This window comes from Coregonus clupeaformis, chromosome 27 (assembly GCF_020615455.1).
Source record: "Coregonus clupeaformis isolate EN_2021a chromosome 27, ASM2061545v1, whole genome shotgun sequence".
NCBI classification, from domain to species: domain Eukaryota; kingdom Metazoa; phylum Chordata; class Actinopteri; order Salmoniformes; family Salmonidae; genus Coregonus; species Coregonus clupeaformis.
In genome coordinates this window covers 35355663-35375054 of record NC_059218.1, presented here as the reverse complement: position 1 = coordinate 35375054, position 19392 = coordinate 35355663, and the positions used below count along the sequence as shown (strand labels likewise).

Below are 19392 nucleotides of genomic sequence, written 5' to 3'. Positions count from 1 at the left end.
TGCTCTGGATAAGAGCGTCTGCTAAAATGTAAGACATTAAATATAAAGCATTAATATCCCTTTTCATGAAAACATACAACTAGAGATTGATCAGTTGAAGGGAGGATTATGTCTTACAGTTCAAGTCACACTAAATGTATGAAAAGAGGAACTCTGTAAACAGTTGTAGAAGACAGAAGTCTAGTAAACCATGCAGTGTGTATACGGATGCGTCATTGAACTTCATTGACATTGTATCAGTCAATGTGATTTCTCTCTGTCAAGAGGTGAAGAATCTTGTTGATCTTAAGATGAGGTATGAATCAGCTCTTTCATTCACACACTAATGGAAGGAGCAGCAGGTAGAACTTGTAACATAGTATACCTTTTCCAGCAAAATGATGGTGTTTGGACGATTTAATCTGACATAAATTCTGGTTTTCCAGTATGTGCAGTGCATAGTTCTAACACAAAAGCTGTCATTATTGGCAACACAACAAGTAACCTTGATGTCTCTCCCTGCCCACTCCCCGTTTCTCACTCTGCAAAGGTCAGACCTCCAGTTGTCTTGAGGGTTTATTTCAACACAGGAAATGGGGCAGAAGGAGAGAGTCAGCAAAGGGAAGTAGTAGTGACAGACAGCAGACTGGAGGGGGAAGATGTGAAGTGCATGAAGACTCACCAGGACGCTTCTGTACTCTGGCTGGCCATTATTCACTCACATAGTGTCTGAGCCCTGTGAAAAATAAATTCCACAAGGTTGAGAAGAGCCTGTAAATGCACTGGGAAAGGGTGTGGGTCCATGAAGGTGTGTCCATTAGAGATGTGGATTGACATTCATTTAAAAACAAATTAGATTAAGAAGGCATAGAACAAGGGGGTGACCGGTGTGGATAATATATGGCTGTCTGCTAAACGTAAACCACCTTGTCTTCTTTCTGCTCACACACAAATGGATAACCAGATCCCTCAACGAGTGACTTTGTGATGAGCATCTAAATAGCATCAGATTTGATGCATACAGTATAAGGGATGCATCAATAGAAAGCCACTAGAATCTTTTCTATAACCTGTTTGTAGCATGCAATAACTATTAACAAACCTGTTCAAAATGTCAATATTGTAAAACACTTTAGCCATTTTATGGTTATCGTGGGAGCATAGATATACTGTACGGAAGCTTGATATTATTGAAAATCAATGCAAAATATTTATCTTATCATAATTTTCACCATAGTCGGAAGGCAGACAGACCATGAAATCTACTGTGTTTGTGTGTGTGGCCCTGCCAAGCTGCTGGTAGATATGTTTGCATGACCACCTACAAAATACATAGGAGTTATATAAGATATAATTTTGTCTGATATTTTAAGGGCAAGCATAATACATTCAAAACAGGGCTTCTTTCTCTCTTTTTTTTGTTTCAAGACAACAAAATATAAGTTATGCAGGCAAGTTACAGTCTTAAGGAGTAATCTAGGCATTTATGTACATTGGGTAGTTGATTTTCAGTTCAACTTAGATTCTGTTAATAATATTACATAAACACAGCACAAAACTACATGTCAATCTGGTTGGATCTGTCATTTGCTCACTTCAGAATACTCACATGAATTCAACATGTTCCATATTCCAATTAATAACAGTAAAGTATTTACATACACCAGGGATTAAAACATAAACAAACAAGTATCAAAAATCACCGGGAACACTCATCAGTAATGACAGGGGGGATGACAATGGTGGAACAAATCTCTCTCTCATTCCAAAATCACTAGTGCCCTGGAGCATTTCCTGAGCCTTATCACAAACCAAGGGTTTACATGAGAGGTTCACATAGCAGGAGTAAGTCCTGATACTGGGGGTAATATCTACATGTAATTAACAGAAGTTAAATAGAGACGAAAATTTACAGAAATATATAAATTGGGAGAGATTCGAGAATAGTCATATTTTGTATGGAAAGAAAAACTACAATGAGCTACAGAAATATGCTAAGCAGCTGTGTGTCCAGGCTGTCCAATAAAATACCCAATATAATCTGCTTCCAAAACAACAGTCTAAATCTCAATCAAAGTCAGAATCATCATTTATGTCCCTGACCCCAAATATACCACCTCCCACCAGTCTAAATCCTGATTGCCCTTAGGTCCTGTGCATTTATTTACATATTTTGCAAAATATAGAAATACTATTTTACAGGCTGATGACAGTGTAAGTGAGTACATGTGTTTCTGTTTTGTTGTTTGTCAGTGTGCTCACCCATCATTTCTCCACTGCTAAAAGAGTTCCAAACTTCCTATGTCTAAAACAATAGTCTCATCAATTCAAACACCCCACTGGGCACAGACGTCAGTTCAACGTCTATTTTTGATTTACATTTGGTTGTCAAATAGTGTGAATACAAGTTTAAATTAACAAAACATGGAACCTTGTCATTGGATTTAGGTTAAAGGTTGGGTGAAAAAAAGAGGAAATTCCCTGACATTGACGACTTTTTACAAATCCAATCAGTTTTCCAAGTTGATTCAACATCATCACATAGATTGTTTTTTAAATTACAACATTGATTCAACCAGTTTTTGGCCAGTGGAACTTGACTTCACTCTGCTTCCCATCTCTCTGTCTGACTCATTCCCAGTGAGCTGAACACAGACAACATTATGGGGTGAACATTGCACTTTGAGGACAGCAGAATTCTTGATGTAAAGGTTATGATTTGCATGTTATGTGGCCTCATTTAAATGTTTTTGTTGCTAAAACAAAGCATCATAAAGACATTAAAAGACTGCTAGTAACCACAGTGGCTTGTACCCAGTGTCTTAGGCTGAGTAGGAATGATCTACTGTGCCTCTCATTACGGGGTCCACACTCCAGTCTTTAATGGAGGAGTAAAGAGGTTCTTCCAAACAAGCAGGGAAAGCCTTGGTTTTCATTGTCATTGACGCAGAAATGGTTTGATATGGAGGACAATACACGTCACATGGACACAGACCGTGTCAGCGGGCTGCAGACAGTAAATAAAGCAAAATGCCACGATGTGCCTGCCAGTGCAGAGCCTGGATCAGCCCGTCCCACCTGCTAGTGCAAAAATACTGCTTAGAGGGGCACTGCAAATCTGCACAAATAACTAAAGCCATGCCACATTTACACCCTGCTTGGGCTGGTCTCTCTTAAAGGGACATGCGCACAGTTTACACACAGAGAAGATACAAAGGAAGAAACTGCTGTTAAAGGACGCAGAGTGACGGGTCAGTCACATACGGAGATGACGACTCAGACACTCATGTGATGCTAACCTTTGGCTCTCTGCTGGGTACTAGGCATCATACGGACTCACAGGCAGCTGCAGAGAAAAAGTGTATGTCCTATGACAGCACTAGTCACACAGTCAGTGTGAGAGCTGTGCCTCATGTTGCTTCGTGGCATCAAAGAGTTCTCATCTCATTGATAACACTGTCATTGTTGATGAAGTATGGTGCAGTTTGCTTGAAGATACCGAGCGCCTCCTTCATTCAACCACCATCACTCTCCATCTCCAACTTTGCCCTCATTGGTCTCTCTGGAAGACAGAAACCTAATGCTCCATGCTATGGCCTCACCCTCTGTTTGTGGACATTATCAGTCAGTGAGGGATCTGTAATATATATGATCTAATCTTTGTTTTTGCACATTAAAATATTTCCTTTTTTTATACATGATACAATGCAATGCTTGAAGCAAAAATGTTGCTGAGGACATGCAAGCGATTATACTGGAGAGAGAAAACGTTCCTTGATGTCATCGTCTTTTCTCCATGTTTCTCTGATTGTCCTTGGCACCATCGTTTCCTCTTCATGCTCGCGACTCTTTCTTGGACTGGGGCTTGTTTCCCAAGAGTGAGTCAATCTCAGCCACGGTCTGTGGAGTCATCTGTGAAATAAGCTGCAGACATAACATGGCATGTCAGTTTAGGACTAGGACATAATGGTTTGGTGATTGCTTGCTTGTTTGCTTAATCTATAATGGAATTTTAAGTGACATTAATAAGAATGCCTAAAAATACAGGTTCTTTTTTTGTATCATAAAAAAAAAATATATATATATATTTATATACAGGTATGCTTATATCACGACAATGTTATTAGTTTTATGAGCTCTGATTGAGTGTGCATTGCAGTGTAAAATGAAGATGGTGTGATGTTGAGGGGACGTTCGTTACCGTAAGGGCACCCAGGTTTTCCACCAGCTGGTCAGTGTTGGAGACACCCATCAGCACTGAGCTCACTCCCTCACTGCGCAGACACCAGGCTGAGAGGACAGAGATGGACAAAACAATTAACACACAAACACATGCACACACGCACACACACACACACAGAGTCACACACACACATGCGCATACACAAACACACACTGTACCGATGGCTAGTTGTGCGGCGGTGCAGCCCAGTCTGTCGGCCATTAGGTGGAGCTCTTTAATCTTGGCCAGCTGCTTGTGTCCCTCCTCACTGTTGACACGCTCCTTCAGCCACTGGTAACCCTGCACCAATATTAAACGGAACGAACACAGAAATATTGAATTGTGTCATGCACGGTTGTAGGCCTAGTGGACCAGTGGTGGAAAAAGTACCCAACTGTCATACTTGAGTAAAAGTAAAGATACCTTAATAGAAAATGACTCAAGTAAAAGTTAAAGTCACCAAGTAAAATTCTACTTGTGTAAAAGTCTAAAAGTATTTGGTTTAAAATATACGTAAGTATCATAAGTAAATCTAATTGCTAAAATGTACTTAAGTATCAAAAGTTAAAGTAAAAGTATAAATCATTTCAAATTCCTTATATGAAGCAAACCAGATGGCACCATTTTCTTGTTTTAAAATGTATGGAAAGCCAGGGTCACACTCCAACACTCAGACATAATTTACAAATGAAGCATGTGTGTTTAGTGAGTCCACCAGATCAGGCAGTAGGGATGACCAGGGATGTTCGGTTGATAAGTGCGTGAATTTGACTATTTTCCTGTCCTGCTAAGCATTCAAAATGTAACGAGTACTTTTGGGTGTCAAGGAAAATGTATGGAGTGAAAAGTACAATATTTTCTTAAGGAATGTAGTGAAGTAAAGTACAGATACCTAAGAAAACGACTTAAGTAGTACTTTAAAGTATTTTTCCTTAAGTACTTTACACCACTGTAATGGACAAACAGTGGGGTAGCAGCTACAGAACTCCAATTAAGTAGAAAACACAGGGGAATATACACTAATTAAAAACATGTTTATTTTGTCTGGAGAACTCACTTTTATATTAGCCCTGGAGATGTCAGGTACACCCTCACTGTACTTCCCTGTAATCAGTCCACACGCAAGGGGAGACCAGGTCATTGCCCCTACACCTAGACAAGAGAGGGAGAAAGACAAATATAATGTCTGAAGAGTTCACCGCAAGCAGCATTGTGAGGACATCCGGTGCTGTTTGCTGTTTGCTGAGCTGTGTGAGTGTGGATGACTGACCTATCTTGTGGTAGAGTTCAGGGAGCTGCACCTCCACCTTGTCCCTCTGGAAGTAGTGATACTCAGCCTGCTCACATACAGGTGGGATCAGGTTGAACTGACGCGCCACTGAGTACGCCTCCTGGTGGCAGGGGAACAGAATAACACCATCACCACAGAGCACCAATGGCCTTATGTCGTTGACTGTCAAGAGCAGGTGTTTACTGGGCTGTATTAGGTAACAGGGAGAGATAACAGGGGACTCACCATGATCTCCATGGCACTCCAGCGAGAGGTGCCCCAGTACATGGCCATGCCCTGATTTATTACAAAGGTCATGGCCCGGACAATCTCTGCAAATGTCATGAACCAACTTGTTACACACTGGTAATAAACATACTGTAACAAAGATATGACATGCTTAGAATGTAAACATTAAGACACTTTTTAACGAGTGCATTCAGTAATACACACCACAAAGGGTTGTGAGCAGAGCAGAAGACACATTTCTGTTGTAACAGATGGACAATAAAGTAGAAGGACTGGTGTGACTGTGACTGACCTTCCATAGGGCTATTGACGTCATTCCGGTTGGCAAAGACAATGTCCACATAATCTAACTGGAGTCTGGACAGGGATCCTCTCAAACCTGCAATGTAATGGGCATCATCATCATCTTCATCATTATTGTCTTCATCATCATTATTGCCACTGTATCCTATTATAAGTCAATTTGACTCTACCTTCAATGATGTGCTTTCTGGAGAGTCCCCTTTCTGTCTCTGCCCTGTAGAGTGATAGCAACAATACAGAGTCACTTTGTCAGAACAATGGAGAAATTATGACTGTTATATCTGGCATCTTTTTCCCAGGATACTTACTGCCCTCCCCAATAGATCTTGGTTGTCACAACATAACTAGAACGCCTGCCAAATAAATGTGAGGAGAGGTTAGAGGGTACAAGGAAATAGACTATATTTTCATCACATAGTAATTTGATGTCAACCACAGAGAAGCTAAAAGCATTTGAAAAAGTGCCAACAGATCCAGCGATGATAAAATAGTATGAAAATAAACATCAATTTATTCAAACAATCTATCATATGTTAAAAAACAAGGTCTGTCTGTTCTTAAGAAATGTGAAAAGCAAAGTTCACAGAAAAATATTTATGATGTAATATAGTTAGACAGACAGCTATTCATATCCACATGGGTCACATTAGAAATATGAGTAATATCACCTCCATCCTTTCTTCTTGACGATGTTCCCTAGGGTGATTTCAGCCCTGTGGAGAGAAGACATGATGGAATAAAAATATGGGGGGAAAAAGGGAATAAAACAGTGGGTAGACTGAAAGATGGACAGAAAGAGATGGAGTGATAGACAGCGGCAGGAAGTGTATAGAGACAAAGACAAGGAATAGAAGAGAGCAGTGAAAGGAGGTGTGAAAAGCTGACCTGCCGGAGGCATACACCTCTGCTGTGTCAAAGAGGTTCACCCCGGCCTCATAGGCAATGGTCATCAGGTTCTCAGCCATCTGAGGGGACAGAGAGACAGACACTGAGAGAGAGAAACTGAGGGAGAGAGAGAGAGAGAGAGAGAGAGAGAGAGAGAGAGAGAGAGAGAGAGAGAGAGAGACTGCTGAGAGAGAGAGAGAGAGAGAGAAAGAAAGAAAGAAAGAAAGAAAGAAAGAAAGAAAGAAAGAAAGAAAGAAAGAAAGAAAGAAAGAAAGAAAGAGAGAGCGAGAGAGAGAAAGAGAGAGAGAGAGAGAGAGAGAGAGAGAGAGAGAGAGAGAGAGAGAGAGAGAAAGAGAAAGAAAGAAATAGAGAGAAAGAGAGCGAGAGAGAGAGAAAGAGAGAGAGAGACTAAAAGAGAGACTGAGAGTGAGACAGACAGAGAGACTAATATTGTGAGAGCGATACAGAGAGAGAGAGAGCAAGAGAGACACAGGAATTATTTGCTAGGATAATAATTGCTTGTCAATAAATTAAATGTAATACGGGTTATATGTTAAAATCCTACGCATGAACTACCAACATTATTACGCATATTAATTGATAATGATGGAAAATAGGATATGCATTCTTTTTAAAAAATAGTTATATGTTTTGTGGGTGGCACTGTGTGCTGTTTTCGATGGATGGGTCCTGGCCTCTCGGGGCCTTAGGGATCCGGAGGGACGTGGGTGGGATGCCGATCACTGGGATGACGGCTCAACTTGGGATGGGGAGGGGCTTTAGCGGGGGAATTAGTGGAGAACAATTGAAGGGTTACTCCGTAGCAATGCAAATATCACGGTACAGCTATATGGACACTCAATCATTACTGTATTTTTTATTGGTAAATTTACAAACATATATAATGATAAATAGACTTGAAACTTGTATCTCATTATGGTGTATGGTGAAATAAGTATAGCCAGTTATAATTGTAATGGCTTAGCTGATAATAACAAAAGAATAACAATATTTACATGGCTCAAAGAGAAGGAATATAATATTTATTGTATACAGGAAACTCATTCAACAATTCGAGATAAAGTTGCGTGGAAAAAGGAATGGGGGGGAATATACTTCTCCCATGGGCAAAGAAATTTAAAAGGGGTGATGATATTAATTAATAGCAATTTCGATCCGAATGTGCAAATTGTCCAAATAGATACGCAAGGTTGATGGATTATTTTAAATATGTTATTGGACCATAAACAGATATGGCTCATTAACCTTTACGGACCAAATAATGATGATCCACACTTCTTTGACAATATATATAATAAATTATCAACCCTGCAAGCAATTCAAGACAATATTATTATGGTGGGGGATTATAATACTGTTTTAAATAGCTCAATGGACCGTAAAGGAAATCACACCACAAACAATCACCCACATGCTCTTAAGGAAATTGTGAATGTCATGGATACATTAGAACTAGTAGATATATGGAGGATGAAATATACTGATCTAGTGAGATATACATGGCAGAGACTTAATCAAGCTAGTCGTCTTGACTTCTTTCTTATCTCATTCTCGTTGGCACCAAAAGTTAAAAAAGTGTTGATAGGGGACAGAATGCGGTCGGACCATCATATAATTTGCATATACATTACTCTTACTGAATTTCCACGTGGGCGAGGATAATGGAAATTTAATCAAAGCCTATTGGATGATAATTTATTTATAATTAGAACAAAGGAATTTATAACTGACTTTTTCCGACGTAACATAGGTACAGCAAATCCCCTTATTGTATGGGACACCTTTAAATGTGCCTTTAGAGGCCATGCAATTCAGTACTCATCTCGAAAACAAAAGCAATTTAGGTCAAAAGAGTTTATACTAACAAAGGAAATAGAAAGTCTAACAGAACAGATTGATGGCAATAAAAACTGTAACATAGAGGCTCAGAATAAATTAGAGGAAAAACAAAAAGAAATGGAGAAACTTATTCAAGATAGATCAAGTGTAATATATTATAAAAATAAAGCAAACTTAATGGAATATGGGGAAAAATTCACAAAATTCTTTTTTAATCTTCAACATAGGAATGCTACCAAAAATAACTTTATGAAACTGGTTACAATTGACGGAGTCACCCATGATTCACCAAATGATATTTTGAAAGAGGAAACAAAGTACTTTAAGCATATGTTTTCGTTCCAGTCGCCTCCATCTCCTCTAACTGAAGCTAATTGTAGAGATTTTTTTTCTATTGATAATGTAAAATTAACAGCCATACAGAAAGACTCATGTGAAGGTGAAATTACAGAGGAGGAACTTCTGGATGCAATTAAAGACTTTAAGTCCGGGAAAACTCCAGGGTTGGATGGCATACCAGTCGATGTATACCAAACCTTTTTTGATATACTAAGAGGACCGTTATTAGCATGTTTTAACCACTCCTATGTAAATGGTAGATTATCTGACACTCAAGAAGAAGGTCTGATCTCATTATTACTGAAACAGGATACAAGTGGAAAATATAAAGATCCAGTCCATAAAAAAAATTGGAGGCCCCTTACACTTCAGTGTTGTGATGCAAAAATTCTAGCAAAATGTATAGCGCATAGAATTAAAAAGGTATTGTCGGATATTATTCATTCTAATTAGACAGGTTTTTTACATGGAAGATACATTGGAGATAATATAAGGCAAGTATTGGAAACAATAGAACACTATGGAAAATATGGGAAACCAGGCCTGCTATTCATAGCAGACTTCGAAAAGGCATTTGATAAAGTACGACTGGGGTTTATATATAAATGCCTGGAGCATTTCAATTTTGGAGAATCTCTTATAAAATGGGTCAAAATCATGTATAGTAACCCTAGGTGTAAAATAGTAAATAATGACAATTTCTCAGAAAGTTTTAAACTGTCAAGAGGAGTGAAACGAGGTTGTCCACTATCGGCATATCTATTTATTGTAGCTATTAAAATCAGATCCAATAATAATATCAGAGGATTAGAAATCCAGGGCTTAAAAACAAAGGTGTCATTGTACGCTGATGATTCATGTTTTCTTTTAAATCCACAACTAGAATCCCTCCACAGCCTCATAGAGGATCTAGATACATTTTCGAACCTCTCTGGATTACAACCAAATTATGACAAATGTACTATATTACGTATTGGATCACTAAAAAATGAAACATTTATATTACCATGTAGTTTACCAATAAAATGGTCTGATGGTGATGTGGATATACTCGGAATACATATCCCAAAGGAAATAAATGATCTCACTTCAATACATTTTAATAGAAAGTTAGCAAAAATAGATAAGATCTTGCTACCATGGAAAGGTAAATACCTGTCAATTTGTGGAAAAATCACCCTGATTAACTCTTTAGTATTATCCCAGTTTACCTATTTGCTTATGGTCTTGCCTACGCCTAGCTAACAGTTTTTTAAATTATATGAGAAAAAAATATTCCGTTTTATTTGGAACGGCAAGCCAGACAAAATTAAAAGGGCCTATTTATATAATGAATATGAATTCGGAGGACAGAAATTATTAAATATTAAAGCATTAGACCTATCACTAAAAGCTTCAGTCATACAAAAGTTATACTTAAATCCGAACTGGTTCTCAAGCAAATTAGTAAGATTGTCTCACCCAATGTTCAAGAATGGCCTTTTTCCCTTTATTCAGATTACAACCACTCATTTTCAGTTATTTGAAAAGGAAATCATCTCCCAAATATCACTATTTCTAAAACAAGCCATAGAAAGTTGGTTGCAATTTCAATTTAATCCTCCAGAAACAACAGAACAAATAATGAAACAAATATTGTGGTTAAATTCAAATAATTAATTGACAAAAGAAACGTAATTTTTTGACAGAATGATTAAAAAAGGTATAATCTCCGTAAATTATATCATCAGTAGGACTGGTGGAGTTATGTCGCACATGCAGCTAACAAAAACATATGGAAATGTCTGCTCTACCCAAAATTACAACCAAATAATTGCAGCCTTACCGCAAAAATGGAAGAGGAAAGTGGAAGGGGGAGAAAGTAAGGAACTTGTCTGTCGGCCTTGCATTAAAGAACATAATTGGTTAAGGAAAACTGTGATAAATAAAAAAGTATATCAGTTTCACTTAAGGACCAAAGGATTGACAGCCGTCCCATATAGATTGCAAAATAGTTGGGAAGAGATTTTTGACGTACCGATCCCATGGCATAGTGTTTATGAACTGACACGCAAAACGACACCGGATTCAAAAATTAGAATCTTTCAAATTAAATTATTATATAAAATTCTTGCTACCAATAGAATGTTATTTATATGGGGGATTTTGCTGTGAAGAGACAGAATCATTAGATCATTTGTTTTGGTTCTGTCCATTTGTAGCTTGTTTTTGGACACAGGTCCAGGAATGGCTAAAGGATTGCAATATTTACCTGGAGCTAACCTTGCAGATAGCATTACTGGGTGATCTGAAAAGTCATAGTCAATCAATCAATAATATAATAATACTTTTAGCAAAAATGTTCATTTTTAATTCACAATCTGTAGAAGCAATGAGAATAGAAAGGTTCAGAACTTTTGTAAAACATCACAGTACGGTTGAAATATATATGGCAAATAGAAATCCAATATGGATGGTGTTAAGAGATAGATGAGAGGTGTTGAATGGAGTTGAAGAATGGGACTAATAACAAATAACAACAAATAATAACAAGATAACTAATAATGTAAGCATACTGTGTCCATAATAAGTATATAGGTTGTATGTTGGGAGCTTTTGGGAAAGAGCACAGTTAGAAAGATATGGCATATAGAAGCAAACCGGATGGACATCATGAAAATGATCGGAGAGGTTGAGAGTAGAAGAAGTTCAGGAGCAAAAACAAATAAAATAGAATTATTGTAAAATTGACTGTGTCCATAAAATGTAGATAGTAAGTATAAGCTGGAAGTAGAGGCCTAAACATTGTTGTTCACTAATTTACCCCAAGTAGGGAAAGGATGGCGGGGTTGAAAAGTAATAAAGGGGAGTATATATATAAATAACATGGGGGATTGGAAGTGATGCAGACAATTACATTGATGGAAGTTACAATCTATCTGCAATATTAAGCTGATCTACCCCCCCAAAAAATAAAAAAGAAAGAAGAAAGAAAGAAGAAAGAAAGAGAGAGAGCGAGAGAAAGAGAAAGAGAGAGAGAGAGAGAGAGAGAGAGCGAGAGAAAGAGAGAGAGAGAGAGAGAGAGAGAGAAAGAGAAAGAAAGAAAGAAAGAAAGAATGAAAGAAAGAAAGAAAGAAAGAAAGAGAGAGAGAGATAGAGAGAGAGAGAGTGTTAATATTTATTGTTTATTTCACTTTTGTTTACTATCTACTTCACTTGCTTTGGCAATGTTAACACACGTTTCCCATGCCAATAAAGCCCTTAAATTGAATTGAATTTAATTGAATTGAGAGAGAGAGAGAAAGAAAGAAAGAAAGAAAGAAAGAAAGAAAGAAAGAAAGAAAGAAAGAAAGAAAGAAAGAAAGAAAGAAAGAAAGAAAGAGAAAGAAAGAAATAGAGAGAAAGAGAGCGAGAGAGAGAGAGAAAGAGAGAGACAGACTAAAAGAGAGACTGAGAGTGAGACAGACAGAGAGACTCATATTGTGAGAGCGATACAGAGAGAGAGAGCGAGAGAGAGAGAGAAAGAGAGAGAGAGGAGAGAGAGAGAGGAGAGAGAGAGAGAGAGAGAGAGAGAGAGAGAGAGAGAGAGAGAGAGAGAGAGAGAGAGAGAGAGAGAGAGAGAGAGAGAGAGAGAGAAAGAGAGAGAGAGAGAGAGAGAGAGAAAGAAAGAAAGAAAGAAAGAAAGAAAGAAAGAAAGAAAGAAAGAAAGAAAGAAAGAAAGAAAGAAAGAAAGAAAGAAAGAAAGAAAGAAAGAAAGAGAAAGAAAGAAAGAAATAGAGAGAAAGAGAGCGAGAGAGAGCGAGAAAGAGAGAGACAGACTAAAAGAGAGACTGAGAGTGAGACAGACAGAGAGACTCATATTGTGAGAGCGATACAGAGAGAGAGCGAGAGAGAGAGAAAGAGAGAGAGAGAAAGAGAGAGAGACTAAAAGAGAGACAGAGTGAGACAGACAGAGAGACTAACAATGTAAGAGCGATACAGAGAGAGCGAGAGAGAGAGAGAGAGAGAGAGAGAGAGAGAGAGAGAGAGAGAGAGAGAGAGAGAGAGAGAGAGAGAGAAAGAGAGAGAGACAATTAGACACAACCAAATCATGAGAAAACAAAAAGAGAATTACTTGACACATTGGAAAGAATTAACAAAAAAACAGAGCAAACTAGAATGCTATTTGGCCCTAAACAGAGAGTACACAGTGGCAGAATACCTGACCACTGCGACTGACCCAAACTTAAGGAAAGCTTTGACTATGTACAGACTCAGTGAGCATAGTCTTGCTATTGAGAAAGGCCGCCGTAGGCAGACCTGGCTCTCAAGAGAAGACAGGCTATGGGCACACTGCTCACAAAATGAGGTGGAAACTGAGCTGCACTTCCTAACCTCCTGCCAAATGTATGACCATATTAGAGACACATATTTCCCTCAGATTACACAGATCCACAAATAATTTGAAAACAAACCCAATTTTGATAAACTCCCTTATCTACTGGGTGAAATATCACAGTGTGCCATCACAGCAGCAAGATTTATGACCTGTTGCCACAAGAAAAGGGCAACCAGTGAAGAACAAACACCATTGTAAATACAACCCATATTTATTTTCCCATTTGTACTTGACCTATTTGCACATTGTTACAACACTGTATATATACATAATATGACATTTGAAATGTCTTTATTCTTTTGGAACTTCTGTTAATTAACTTAATTGTTATTGTTTATTTCACTTTTGTTTACTATCTACTTCACTTGCTTTGGCAATGTTAACATACGTTTCCCATGTCAATAAAAAAAAAGCCCTTAAATTGAAATTGAAATTGAGAGAGAGAGAGAGAGAGAGAGAGAGAGCGAGAGAGAGAGAGAGAGAGTGTAGAGAGAGAGAGAGAGAGAGAGAGTGAGAGAGAGAGAGAGAGAGAGAGAGAGAGAGAGAGAGAGAGAGAGAGAGAGAGAGAGAGAGAGAGAGAGAGAGAGAGAGAGAGAGAGAGAGAGAGAGAGAGAGAGAGAGAGAGTCTAAAAGAGAGACTGAGAGTGAGACAGACAGACAGAGAGACTAACATTGTGAGAGAGAGGCTGAGAGGTCAAACAGGTGCAGCCTCAGAATGAGGTAGCCCTTTCCTGCAGTCAATTACCAAAAACACTCTCTTTGGCCTCATGGGTGGAATGTTATTAATATTTTTCATAATTCCATAATTCACAAAGATTAATAGAAAACACCTGACGAAAATCCGGTGTTTCTATGTCAAACAGTTTTGTTATATTTCAGTGATGTATATAAAGTGTAATATTGGGATGCAAACTCTAAATATCTGACATGGTACAGGTGTCTTCTTTTTTTTAAGCCCATAACCATGTGTGTGATGTGTACACTTTTGTTTCAAAGTAGATTTGTTGAAGACTACCAAGAATCAGTCTGTGACCCTGATTTAGCCCACTGCAGTAATTAAACAGGGTGTCCCAAATCATTGTTACATAACTCACCTCGTCAGATATCTGTGATCCAAATGTCACCCAGGTGCCTATGGTCAGACAGACAGAGAGACAGACAGACAGACAGACAGGCAGACAGATGGACAGTTCTGTTACATTGCTCAGGGAGTCTCTAATGCATATTGTTATCAGTTCTGTTACATTGCTCAGGGAGTCTCTAATGCATATTGTTATCAGTTCTGTTACATTGCTCAGGGAGTCTCTAATGCATATTGTTATCAGTTCTGTTACATGTTACATATTTTTCTGGTCCATTTATTTTGTACCCACCCAGCCCCAAGCAGGACACACGCAGACCAGACTTCCCCAGGTTCCTGAGAAAGAGAAAGACAGGGGTCACGGGTCAGGGAAAAGAAAACAAGGCAACAGTAAACATGTCGTCCCCCACAAATGATGCAGCGCCCCCCCATTGGGCCAATTGACATATTGCGTGTGTAATCAGTGTAATTTTGTAAATGCCGGATCTCTATGGCAAGACGCATCATTCACCCAAGTTTTGTCAAAATCGGGCCAGTGCTGTCTGAGATATTGCGTGTGACTAACGTATGAAGGAACGGATGGACGGAGACAGATCCACAGTTCCCTCCCCAATGACAATAAGAGGTATGAACACTTTCTTAGGGACATGACAAAGATTTACAGTATACCATTACCATGACAAAGTGAAAACCGTTTTTTAGAAATCTTTGCACATTTATTAAAAATAAAAAACAGAAATACCTTATTTACATAAGTATTCAGACCCTTTGCTATGATACTCGAAATTGAGCTCAGGTGCATCCTGTTTCCATTGATCATCCTTGAGATCTTTTACAACTTGATTGGAGTCCACCTGTTGTAAATTCAATTGATTGGACATGATTTGGAAAGGCACACACCTGTCTTTATAAGGTACCACTGTTGATAGTGCATGTCAGAGCAAAAAGGTTGAAGGAATTGTCCGTAGAGCTCCGAGACAGGATTGTGTCGAGGCACAGATCTGGGGAAGGGTACCAAAAAATTTATGCAGCATTGAAGGTCCCTAAGAACACAGTGGCCTCCATCATTCTTAAACGGAAGAAGTTTGGAACCACCAAGACTCTTCCTAGAGCTGGCTGCCCGGCCAAACTGAGCAATCGAGGGAGAAGGGCCTTGGTCAGGGAGGTGATCAAGAACCCGATGTTCACTCTGAGAGAGCTCTAGAGTTCCTCTGTGGAGATGGGAGAACCTTCCAGAAGGACAACCATCTCTGCAGCACTCCACCAATCAGGCCTTTATGGTAGAGTGGCCAGACGGAAGCCAAACCTCGAATCCGAGTGGCGCAGTGGTCTAAGGCACTGCATCGCAGTGCTAGCTGTGCCACTAGAGATCCTGGTTCGAATCCAGGCTCTGTCATAGCCGGCCGCGACCGGGAGACCCATGGGGCGGCGTGCAATTGGCCCAGCGTCGTCCAGGGTAGGGGAGGGAATGGCCGGCAGGGAGGGATGTAGCTCAGTTGATAGAGCATGGCGTTTGCAACGCCAGGGTTGTGGGTTCGATTCCCACAGGGGGTATGAAAAAAAATCAAAATAAATAATGTATGCACTAACTGTAAGTCGCTCTGGATAAGAGCGTCTGCTAAATGACTAAAATGTAAATGTAAAAGGCACATGACAGCCCACTTGGAGTTTGCCTAAAGGCACTGAAAGACTCTCAGACCATGAGAAACAAGATTCTCTGGTCTGATGAAACCAAGGTTGAACTCTTTGGCCTGAATGCCAAGCGTCACTTCTGGAGGAAACCTGGCACCATCCCTACGGTGAAGCATGGTGGCAGCATCATGCTGTGGGGATGTTTTTCAGCGGCAGGGACTGGGAGACTAGTCAGTATCGAGGCAAAGATGAACGGAGCAAAGTACAGAGAGATCCTTGATGAAAACCTGCTCCAGAGCACTCAGGACCTCAGGCCGGGGCGAAGGTTCACCTTCCAACAGGACAACGGCCCTAAGCACACAGCCAAGACAACGCAGGAGTGGCTTCGGGACAAGTCTCTGAATGTCCTTGAGTGGCCCAGCCAGAGCCCGACTTGAACCCGATCGAACATCTATGGAGAGACCTGAAAATAGCTGTGCAGCAACGCTCCCCATCCAACCTGACAGAGCTTGAGAGGATATGCAGTGAAGAATGGGAGAAACTCCCCATGTGCAGGTGTGTCAAGCTTGTAGCGTCATACCCAATAAGACTCAAGGCTGTAATCGCTGCCAAAGGTGCTTTAACTAAGTACTGAGTAAAGGGTCTGAATACTTAAGTAAATGTAATATTTAAATAAATATAAATATAAATTAGCAACATTTTCAAAAATCCTGTTTTTGCTTTGTCATTATGGGGTATTGCGTGTAGATTGATGAGGGAAAATAACAATTCAATCAATTTTAGGATAAGGCTGTAACCTAACAAAATGTGGAAAAAGTCAAGGGGTCTGAATACTTTCCGAAGGCACTGTATATAGTCGTATATCCGTAATAACATATTCTCCTCTCCACACGGGCTGATTTAAATGATTTCTATGGTTGGAGAGCCCAGTATTGGGCATGCCACATCTGATTACCCAGAAATCTGACCTTTGAAGGTAAGGATAGAAGTGGAATCAGAGAGCTGCAGTGAGTCCTGGTCATGGAAGTGTGTGCCACTGAAATTCTGCGGGCTTCATCCCTGCCCTCCTCCTCCTCCTCCTACTCCCCACCTTCGTGGGTGCTCTCCTCCATTCTAATTAGCTGAGGAGCCAACTGGAGAGGCAGCAGAGCTGCAGCAGAACTCATTGCTGCTAACTGTCTTTTCATCTCCTGCGCCTTGCCTCTCTACCTGTCTGCCTACCTGCCTGTCTGCCTACTTGTCTGCCTGTCTGCCTGTCTACCTGTCTGCCTGTCTACCTGCCTGTCTAACTGTCTGCCTGCCTGTCTGCCTGTCTACCTGCCTGCCTGTCTACCTGCCTGTCTAACTATCTACCTGTCTGCCTGTCTACCTGCCTGTCTGTCTACCTGTCTGCCTGTCTACCTGCCTGTCTACTTGCCTGTCTAACTGTCTGCCTGTCTGCCTGCCTGCATACCTGTCTGCCTGCCTGCTTGCCTGCCTGCCTTCCTGTCTGTCTGTCTGTCTGTCTGCCTGCCTGCCTGCCTGCCTGCCTGCCTGCCTGCCTGCCTGCCTGCCTGTCTGTCTGTCTGTCTGTCTGCGTCCGCTACAAATAGCTCGATGGAAAGAGACAGACTGTCAGAGCGTTTAGATCGAGGCAGTCGAGTGCTGTTTTATTTTCCCTGGTCTATTGTTATTAGCCTGGCCAGCTATTTTTAGAATTGTGCATTTGTTTGCCATTGTGTGTGTACATACATAGGCATGATGTGTGTTTGTGTGCCAGTCACATGTACTCTCAATAAATAACGCATGTGTAATTGATCCAACGTAGATGTATCTGCAGGGAGAGAGAGGATGGAGCACTTTTTTTAGTAAATTACATTAGTCATTCTATTTCCCCAAAAAATCCAGACCCTGGGAAAAACAGTGTAGCTCTCACTTTCAACACTGACAGGGATTCAAATCATAACATACTGACCACATCAACACAGATATATGACATTTTAGCTGATACAGTATCTACAAAAAATCTCAACCCTTTCCTGAAAGCCTGTTTTCACAGCTCCCATAGTAGCTTATGTCTCTACACTCTTAGAAAACAGGGTTCCAAAAAGGTTATTCCGCTGTCCCCATAGGAGAACCCTTTTTGGTTCCAGGTAGAACTCTTTTGGGTTCCATGTAGAATCCGCTGTGGAAAGGGTTCTACCTGGAACCAAAAAGGGTTCTTCAAAGAGTTATCCTATGGGGACAGCCGAAGAACCCTTTTAGGTTCTAGAGAGCACCTTTTTTTCTAAGAGTGTAGCTCAATATGCTTGCTTAATTATATCCTCTAATTTCTTTGGAGAACACAAACTGAGGCTGAAGCCTTTAGCGTATATCATGCATCAATGTGACTTTGAGAGTTGAAATTAAGTTAGGATCGGGCCCTGATACAGTCAGAGAGACAAACACACAAACAGAGGGGCATGTATGAATTAGAGCTGCCACTGCTAGATATACAAAATACACATTATTATTATTATTGTATTATTTATTATTTATTATTATTATTATTTTTGGGGGGGTTCTGGGTGATGGAGTGTCACTGTCATTGTCAGTATGTGTGACAACTGCCCCCCTCCCCCCTCTGCAGTGCTGCGATCCGCAAAGCTGCTGTCTGTCAGTCTGTGGGGGACTATATGAACACACACATGCACACACACACACACTCACACTCACACACACACACACTCACACTCACACTCACACACACACACACACACACACACACTAACAGAAAGAGAAAAGCATAAGAACACACAAAACATACAGTACACACATACTACAGTACATACTACAGTAAATACAACATTACATACTACAGTACATACTACAGTACATACCACAGTACATAACACAGTACATACCACATCACATTCTACAGTACATGCCACAGTACATACTACATACTACAGTAAATACCAAGGAACATAATACAGTACATACCACAATACATACTACAGTAAATGTTTTCTTTTTTCTTTATTTAACTAGGCAAGTCAGTTAAGAACAAATTCTTATTTACAATGACGGCCTACACCGGCCAAACCCGGACGACGCTGGGTCAATTGTGCGCCGCCCTATGGGACTCCCAATCACGGCCGGTTGTGATACAGCCTGGAATCGAACCAGGGGGTCTGTAGTGACGCCTCAAGCACTGAGATGCAGTGCCTTAGACCGCTGCTCCACTCGGGAGCCCA

General features: G+C 40.1%; 1 protein-coding gene across 2 annotated transcripts in view; it reads right to left on the bottom strand.

Annotated features, from left to right (window-relative positions):
• Positions 1-411: 411 nt before the first annotated feature.
• LOC121541891 (voltage-gated potassium channel subunit beta-3-like) overlaps positions 412-19392 on the bottom strand; it is a 29785-nt gene continuing 10804 nt past the window's right edge. The window contains exons 2-14 of one of the 2 annotated variants that reach the window (XM_041851263.2): positions 14838-14881; positions 14559-14596; positions 6909-6988; positions 6692-6736; positions 6332-6376; positions 6194-6237; positions 6013-6099; positions 5718-5803; positions 5472-5592; positions 5259-5353; positions 4381-4507; positions 4181-4269; positions 412-3903 (exon numbers count right to left, since the gene is read on the bottom strand). In XM_041851263.2, coding sequence (XP_041707197.2) covers positions 3814-3903; positions 4181-4269; positions 4381-4507; positions 5259-5353; positions 5472-5592; positions 5718-5803; positions 6013-6099; positions 6194-6237; positions 6332-6376; positions 6692-6736; positions 6909-6988; positions 14559-14596; positions 14838-14881 — 991 coding nt within the window. In that variant the 3' untranslated portion in view covers positions 412-3813. The remainder of the gene's footprint in view (positions 3904-4180; positions 4270-4380; positions 4508-5258; positions 5354-5471; positions 5593-5717; positions 5804-6012; positions 6100-6193; positions 6238-6331; positions 6377-6691; positions 6737-6908; positions 6989-14558; positions 14597-14837; positions 14882-19392) is intronic. The other variant, XM_041851264.2, reaches the window with a different exon arrangement.